General features: G+C 46.6%; 1 protein-coding gene across 1 annotated transcript; it reads left to right on the top strand.

Annotated features, from left to right (window-relative positions):
• Positions 1–1,446: 1,446 nt before the first annotated feature.
• LOC117853073 (alpha-1,3-arabinosyltransferase XAT3) lies at positions 1,447–5,058 on the top strand. The gene is made up of 6 exons (XM_034735439.1): positions 1,447–1,981; positions 2,097–2,201; positions 2,300–2,350; positions 2,485–2,604; positions 2,822–2,965; positions 3,635–5,058. The coding sequence occupies exons 1-6, from the start codon at positions 1,837–1,839 to the stop codon at positions 4,795–4,797; spliced, it is 1,728 nt and encodes a 575-aa protein (XP_034591330.1). The 5' UTR covers positions 1,447–1,836; the 3' UTR covers positions 4,798–5,058.
• The last annotated feature ends 3,788 nt before the right edge of the window (positions 5,059–8,846 follow it).

Below are 8,846 nucleotides of genomic sequence, written 5' to 3'. Positions count from 1 at the left end.
GGTGTTTGGATCTGGCAACCTACTGAGGGGGTGCTCGAGGTAGTGTTTGGTTAGTGGGGCTTGTCGAGATCAGGAACTCGAAGGTAAACGTAGACGCACGATTTAGACAGGTTCGGACCACAGATTGTGTAACACCATACGTTCTGTGTGTTGGTTGGATTGAATTGGAGGGGGTTCGCCTTATATTGCCAGGAGTAGGGTTATAGGTCGGTTGGTTACAAGAATACTAGTCGGATACGACTAGAGATGTTTTACTCTTATTACAACAAGTACTTTCCTAATCCTCGACTAGTTCCTGCCTTTCCATGTAGACTACGCCGTCCTGCACCATAATTTTCATGTCAAATGCGTCTCGGTGTCTAGCCCCATATTTAGGACTATCCAAACCTTCTGATGAGCTCATAGATGTAAATCGATATATTATTTGAAAATAGAGATAATATAATTAAAAAGAAAAAAAAAGACTATAGGCTGATAAACGATAAGTGACATGAACATTAAGCTATAGGTTGCAACACCAAGAAACAGATGTGATCATCACCCGGGGCACGGGCGACGAGAGCTATAACCTAGGTACGATGTTGGTTCTATACAACCCTAAATTTATTTGATAACTTCATTATAATCATGTGAATTATTTGTTTAACTTATGTGTCTTGTCATCAAAGTAAGCAACTACCAAAGTAATTTAAGCTATATGTTCTTCTGGTTGTAGAATATTTCTACAAATAAGTTGTTTGCATAGCATAGAAGCGCCATATTTTGAAATAAGATCAAATGAAACATCTTAAGGTGTGTATTGCACAAAATTGTGGTTGACTAGAATATGGTGATCGATGCTAAACTAGCCCTCTCTCTCGGTGGTGACTTTTTTGCAGTCACTATTGGCACCTCTTTTAGAGCTGGTTCCTCCAATGCAAGAGGATTGAGGTTTTACTTTGAAAAAAATTAGTTGTGAACCTCTCCAAAATCGACTTGAAACTTTTCAGAACAGAGGAAAAGGATGAGTTAAGTTCTCAAATTGAGCTAAAGTTTTCAAACGTAGCTGATTTTTTTTTGTTGAACTGAGATGAAATTAACATAAATTTAAAATGAACCGGGACATATCATTAGCCAAGTTGTATTCCCTAAGCTGGTTTCTAGCGAATTAAAGTTTCTCCAAAATTATCCCGTACACGAAAATTTTGATGCATATGGATGGCAGTAGACACCTTTATATGATGTCTTTTCCCCTAGTCTATATTTATTGCTATCCTTATTCTAGCTGACATCAATTGCTATCCTTTATTGCGCGACATTTCTTTATTTGCTAGTATTCTTTTTATCGCACTGGCCTTTTCCCCCGATAAAGCCGGTGGGACGGATTCTCTTAAAATACGGAGCGGTGTGTCGCAGCGCCGTGCGGACTTGTTCCAACGATGCAAGAAAGAGATTAATCGAAAGGCAATTGATAAAGCAGAGGACGGAAACACCTACGAAAGCGGAGCAGCGGACGCGAACCCGCCAGCCTAGCAGCTGCCGCGTCTCCGGTCTCCCGGTCTCGGCGGCGGCACAGGCCGCCTCCATACGACCACGCCTCACTCTCCACTGGAGCAGTCTGCCACCCACCCCGCTCCACCTCGCCTCGCCTCCTCCTCTCTGGTCAGAGACGCGCAGAGATAGAGGGGCGGCACACGCAAGAGGCCTGCCCAAGTAGCCTGACTGCTTCTTGCTGCCTCCTGTGCTCCGTTTCCCGTTTCCTTTTCTGCTCCCGGGCTCCCTCGTCGCTCTCTTCTCGAGTTCTCGCACGCCTCTCTTCTTCTTCGGTTTGGGTCCAACAAGTGGAGAAAGGGCAGGATGAAATCCGGGGAGCGGCCGAAGCTGGTGCGGGGCCTCCGGCAGGACTCGCGGCGGTTCCGGCTGCTGGTCATCGTCGTCGGCTTCTTCCTCGTCTCGCTCACCTTCGTCGTCATCTCCAAGCCCGACGCCATCCTCTTCAACCGTAAGTAGAGAATTCGGAGACACAGAATTCAGCTCACCTCCCTGAGCGCGACGGGCCACCTTCAATTTCGTTAACTAACTGAACGCCGGCTGTCCTGTCGGCTTCTCTTCCGCAGTGAACGGCAAGCTGCCGGTGGACCAGGCGCCGACGTCCATCCTGATCAAGCAGAAGGTCAACTCGCCGCCAGCCACCTCACGGAAGACCTCCACCGACGCTCTCCGTGAGCCCTCCCCTTCGCTTCGCACTCCGCTGTCGAAATTCTCGGCACTCTGAATTTTCTTGAAAATTACTGAACTCGATCGGGGGTGTTTCTTTCAGCAGGTGGAGATCCTAGAGTTGTCGACGACGAAGCCGATGTGAGACCAAAAGGTTATTTTCTTCTTTATTTATTGATTAATTTCTGCCTGAAAGGTGTTCTTTCTTGCCCAATTTTGCCCTTTCACCTTATCCTCTTGGTCGATTAACGTGTGCTCCGGCTACTGCTTTCAATCCCTCGGTTGCAGGAACCAAAGGCGAGGAAGAGGAGAGCCGGGTGCTGAGCGAGCCCGACCCGACCAGCGGGATGACGGAGCATACCCCCAACAAGGACGGGAGCGGCCGGAAATCCGACGAGGAGACGTTAGGTGAGGCGTCGCAGTTGAGCGGCACATCATCCCTTTGTCCGGACACCCAGAATTCGCAACCGATTCGATTCCTCCTGTTTCTTTCGTTTCGTTATAATCGGTGGGTGTTCGCAGTCGCAGACCCATGATTTGACACTCGGTGCTGAGATGGGTAATTGAGCTTTCTTCCTTGTTCGGATCTCTCATTCAATTTTTGCGCTGGATTGTTCACATCCAGGCGGCGGAGGTGACGGCGAGGGGAAAAGGAAGGAGGGGGAGGAGCGTGGGCACGCGGCGGAGAAGCACAAAGTCACGCTCCCAACCGTTTCCAATTACACCATTCATGACACCGAGGACACCGAAAATGGCAAGCAAGACGACGGTGTGTACCCCACTCTTGTCTTTATTTACGCTTCCCGCGTTGTTCTCTATTAAAAAGCTCGATTTGGTTTGGTTTGGTTTGCCATAACAGAATAGGGAACTACCTTAGTAATTTACTTTTTAGATAGATAATAATAGAAAAGTTCCGGCTTCAAACTCAAACATACACTTTCAAAGATGCATACATGATATAGAACCTCACGTCTAATTTGGGATAGTAATCAATTGGGCGCTGTTTAGAGAAAGTAGATACAAAATGACACACCTACTCCTATCTTAATAAATGCTGCTACCGTTTGTTTAACCTCTTCACATTATAAATTAAAATTAGAGAGTGGAAACATTACGTGTACAAATAGAATAGCATTTGAACCGGTGAATGTCAAGAGAAATGCAGGGGGTAGGCTTTCCAATGTCCGATTATGTCACCTTAATCTGATAACGTTTTCGTCTAAGGCCGTTGTAGGGTTCATGTTGCATGTCGGGATTCTTCTCTCCATTTTCTTATGATTAACTGTTGAAGCTCATATTATTGATGCCTACTCACTAATTTCGATCAAACTGTCTCTGCCTAATTTTGGACGATCAGCTATTTCTGTTAAACATAGTTTCTGTCTACTATTTTTATTAAACATACTGCGTTGTTGACGTAGTACCTTCCGCTTTGCAGGTAGTTCCGATCTGCAGGGGAGCAAGCCCCTGTGTGACTTCTCAAACTTTAGAGCAAATGTGTGCGAGATGCGTGGTGATGTTAGAGTTCACCCAAATGCTACCTCCATTATGTTCATGGAGCCCGCCGGTTCACGGAGAGACGAGCTGTGGAAAATCAAGCCATACCCTCGGAAAGGGGACGAGTTCTGCCTCAGCCATATCACAGAGCTGACAGTGAAATCAAGCAAAGTGGCCCCGGAGTGCACCAGGTACCACGATGTGCCTGCTGTGATCTTTTCACTGACAGGGTACACCGGAAATCTGTTCCATGACTTCACCGACGTGATGGTCCCCCTTTTCACGACCGCAAGCGAGTTCAATGGTGAAGTTCAGTTCCTCATAACAGACATGGCGCTTTGGTGGACAATCAAGTATCAGACTGTGCTCCAGAAGCTGTCCAAGTACCCTGTGATTGATTTCAGCAAGGATGACCAGGTGCATTGCTTCAAGCATGTCATCGTCGGCCTGCATGCTTACATGGAGTTCACGATTGACTCGTCCAAGGCCCCGCACAACTATTCTATGGTTGATTTCAACAGATTCATGCGCGGAGCTTACTCGCTAGGCAGGGACACCGTTACCGTGCTTGGAGAGTACCCTAAGGTCAAGCCAAGATTGCTCATCATCAAGAGGCACCGTACAAGGATGTTCCTCAACCTCGACGAGATCATTGCAATGGCAGAGGACCTCGGCTTTGAAGTGGTGATCGATGAGGCCAATGTGAGCTCTGACATCTCCAAGTTCGCCAGGCTGGTTAACACGGTCGACGTGATGATGGGAGTCCATGGGGCTGGGCTCACAAACTGTGTGTTCCTGCCACAGAATGCCACGCTGATTCAGATCGTGCCATGGGGAGGGCTGGAATGGGTATCCCGCACCGATTTCGGCAATCCAGCGGAGCTCATGGGCCTGCACTACAAACAATACAGTATCGGCGTTGATGAGAGCAGCCTCACGGAGCAATACCCAAGGGACCATGAGATCTTCAAGAACCCTATTGCGTTCCATAAGCATGGGTTCGACTTCATCAGGCAGACTTTCATGGACAAGCAGAACGTGAAGCTGGATTGCAAGAGGTTCAGGCCTATTCTCTTGGAGGCACTGGACAATCTCAACCCGTAAAGATTGTGATCGGTTGGTTGGTGGCTATGGTAATAGAGATTCTTACACAGTCCATTTTTTCTTCGACCATTCGTTGCCGTTTAATTAATAAAATTTCTTGGTTGTTCTGTCCCTACCTGAGAATGTCCCCATTGTGGAAATTGTAGGATAGAAGCTGTGTGTACACTGTATAAATTGCTGTAGGTGCAAAGATGAAACGGAATTCATTCAAATCACATATAGCCTCCTCGAAAAATAATACAGTATCAAATTTTCTGATTCGATTCTTGCTAGTTGCTACCTGCCATAGTGCCATGTGCTACCTATCTTCTATCATGCTGCAATAATACAGTATTTTGGGATGGAGTACGTTGACTCGCTGTTGGTTTAGACTAACTTACTCGCTGAAGTGGTTATAAAGCGATGTGCTGAGGTGTCTCTAGATTCATCCAATTATTGGTTAACTGCCCTGGCTCCCACATGGCCTGCTTGCAAGTACACGAGGTCTAGGATCACAATAAGACTATTAGGAAACATGTGATTGTGCTTTTAGCATGTGATGGTACTAGGGACAAGCTAATTCAACTACCAGAGCTTGACCTTACCTGAGTGTAGCTGGGCTTGCAAATAGCGACTTTGTTTTCCATACGGCCTAATGTGGGATCCAAGGCGAGCCAGCAGCTAACTCTTGCCACATCGAGTGCAGTGTTTCCACATGAACCATGCTAAAAAAAAGGAAATATATCCAATGTCCTCTCTCTGTCCGAAAGAGGTGGTCACCAACAAAATAAATATAATCCACTATAGATGGCCAGATGGGGGCTCCTATTTAACTTTTGTAGTTAAGCTAGCAAACTTTGAAGACCACTGACACCGAGCAAAATCCAACTAAAAATTAGATCAACCTCGGACGAGCTAGGCGTTTTTAAATTAATAAGAAGAAACTAGGTACTCATATTCGCTTGAGGGGACTCAAACCTCTTTTTAGATTAAGGAAAAGCATCCGGCCTCGATCATCCACAAGTGGATGTCTATGACCAAAACAGACCTCAACTTACATGACTTATAGCCCATAAACTGCAAAGCTTCAAACATTGTTTAGACTCTAACTGGAGCAAAAACTCCTACCATTCAGACAAAGTAACCCTCCTGTTACAATTCCGACACAAACTGGAGATAAACTTCTCGTTCAACCTGACAATAACCAGATTCAGTCTAAGCCTTCTTGACACCAACTGGAGATTGATGAGGACACCAACTACAACACGGATACATCTACACCAGCAGCACCTTCTCCAGCGCCACCAGATGATCCTCCACCCCAGGCACCACCTTCTGGGCCAATTACCCGGGCCCGTGCGAGAGAATTGACCTTCGTCATGCTACTAAAGAATGAAGGCCCAGAAGAATAGAAGCTGGCCCAACAGGAGGCCCATGTGTGGGCGCCTAGGGTTGGGCGCCCCTCCTGGTCGCACGCCTCCTTTTGGCTGCTAGGGGCTGCGCCCCCTCCTCTCCTCTATTTAGATAGAGTCTATATTTATTTCCAGACTTAGAGTTTTATTTTACATCTAGCTTTAGCTACTCTTGAACACGCGCAAATACGCGCTATCCTTGTGTGATTCAGAACTCCACCTTTGAGTGATATGTAGATTGCTCGCCTCTTTTTCTTGTTCGTTCTTCGATTCCGGACAGGAATCGATCTTCGTGATCAGGCTGATCTTGCGCTGGCAAGGTTGGTAACCACAGGGAGTTGGTTCAGCGATTGCATTGGCGCTTCTGGTTCGCTCGTCGTAGTCGGATCGTGAGGGTCTACTTCCACCAAGTCGAATTTATCTTCACTCATTGAAAGATCGGGCACTCCGACTCTATCAAGTGGTATCAGTTTTCCAGGTTGCTCGGTGAGTTTATCGAGTATTTTTCCCTTCCTACAGTCCACAAAAACCAAACAAAAATTTATTTTCAGGTTACATCCTTGTCCCAGCAACCCTTTTGAGCCTTGCACCTTCTTTCAATAATTTGCATTGTTGAATTTGTGTGCTTTCCGCATCAATTGTTGCTAGTTACTTTGTGTTTTTCTCACCTTTTTTTCCCTTCCGTTGTCTTGAACCCTAGCACACTGCCGCCCTCCCCCGAATCTCGAGGCAGCCGCGCCGTACCCCCCTGATCGCCTTCTCCCTACCTTGTGTGTTTGGCAAGTCAAAAAAAAAAAGGAAAGACATCAATCAAAAAAAAGAAAGAGGACAGTCCGCACGGGAGAGGGAAGCTGATCCGATCACGCGGGTAAAAGTGTGTGTGGTGCTTTGCTGTTTCAGAGTCATTTTATTCCTATTATTAGTTTTGGGGCACCTTAAAAAAATAAAAAAAAGAGGTGCGCCCTCTCCACCTTTGCAGCTTCTTTGCCTCTGTTCTTTTCGGTTTCACTTGTTACCAGCAACTTTTGTTACGTGTTTGGCACTATAATTCAACTTTGCATTATTGTTTGATTGTGCTAATCCTTCAATTGAGTGCAGCCTTCCCAAAACTCCACATAGTTCTACGATGAGCAGATTTTGTTTCTCCAGGCAATCGCTCCTCCAATCTTTCACAAGTTCCACCAGTTGGTTGCAGTTCGCCCCTGCGTGCGTGGTAAGAATGGATAAGAATTTGATAACAGCACTAGTGTGAGCGCCTTGTGAGCCGTTACACCCCTGTTTTGTCGTCGGTTTTGTTATTGTATTTGCGCTAATCATGGCAGATGATGTCGACGTGGGGGATAACCAGCTGCAGGGCATACGGGCACAAGTTGAAGGGCTTGTCGCGGACATTCAAACAATTCATGAATGGCTAGACTCGACGACCTCCTCGACGACCGAGCGGTGCGATCAGCTAGACCTCGCACAGACGGCCGCTAAGGCCACACTCGACACAGTTGTGGCACGACTCGATGCATTGCACACAACAGTCATAGAGTTGCAGCAGGGTTATGGTGGTGACTCAGAACAGGAAGATGGCGACCGCCGAGGCCGTGCCCGCCGCGTGCCACGCTGTCCCGGTAATGATTCCTTTTCCAAGATTAAATTTAAAATTCCACCTTTTAATGGCAAATATGATCTTGCTGCATATCTTGATTGGGAATTAGAAGTTGAACAGAAATTTTTATACCATGATATTCCTGCTAATTCTCAAGTTAAAGCTGCTATTAGTGAATTTACGGATTTTGCTTTAATTTGGTGGCGTGAATATAAATACAAAAATCCCAATACAATTCCAACCACTTGGGATCAATTAAAAGCTGCTATGCGCCACAGATTTGTGCCTTCTTATTATGCCTGAGATTTGCTTAATAAAATGCAGCATTTTCAGCAAGGTTCCAAATCTGTTGAGGAATATTACCAGGAATTACAAATAGGCATGATTCGTTGTGGGTTATTGGAGGAAAACGACGCTGCTATGGCACATTTTCGTGGTGGTTTGAACCGCGAAATTCAGGATATACTTGATTATAAGGAATACACAGATATGACAACATTATTTGAATATGCTTGCAAAGCTGAACGTGAAGTGCAGGGACGCCGCTCGAAGACATATTCTAACTCTTTTGCAGGAAGAAGCTTGACATCCAACTCCGCACCCGCTCTCCCTACGCCACCCACGCCTACCACTACACCACGCGAGAGAACGGCCAAACCTGCAAGCGCTGCCCCTTCCACAGGCGTAGCTCCTTCCACAGGCCGTACACGCGATATTTAGTGTCATCGTTGCAAAGGATTTGGCCACGTGTTTCGGGACTGTCCGAATAAGCGCACTTTGCTTATTCGTGACGATGGTGAGTACTCTTCCGCTAGTGATTCTGAAGATATTCAACATGCGATGCTTGCCACTGACCATGCAGCTATGGAGGTACATGTCAACCCGGCCGACGCCGATAGGTATGCAAGTCTTGTTGCGCAGCGTGTTCTTAGTACACAGGTCGCCCCGCCTGAGAAGAATCAGCGACACACTCTGTTCCATACAAAGGGTGTTGTGCAGGAACGGTCGATTCGCATCATCATCGACAGCGGCAGCTGCAACAATCTGGCGAGTACCATGCT

This window comes from Setaria viridis, chromosome 4 (assembly GCF_005286985.2).
Source record: "Setaria viridis chromosome 4, Setaria_viridis_v4.0, whole genome shotgun sequence".
In the NCBI taxonomy this organism is placed as follows: Eukaryota; Viridiplantae; Streptophyta; class Magnoliopsida; order Poales; family Poaceae; genus Setaria; species Setaria viridis.
Note: the sequence above shows the minus strand (reverse complement) of the source record. Positions and strands in the feature narration are given on the sequence as shown.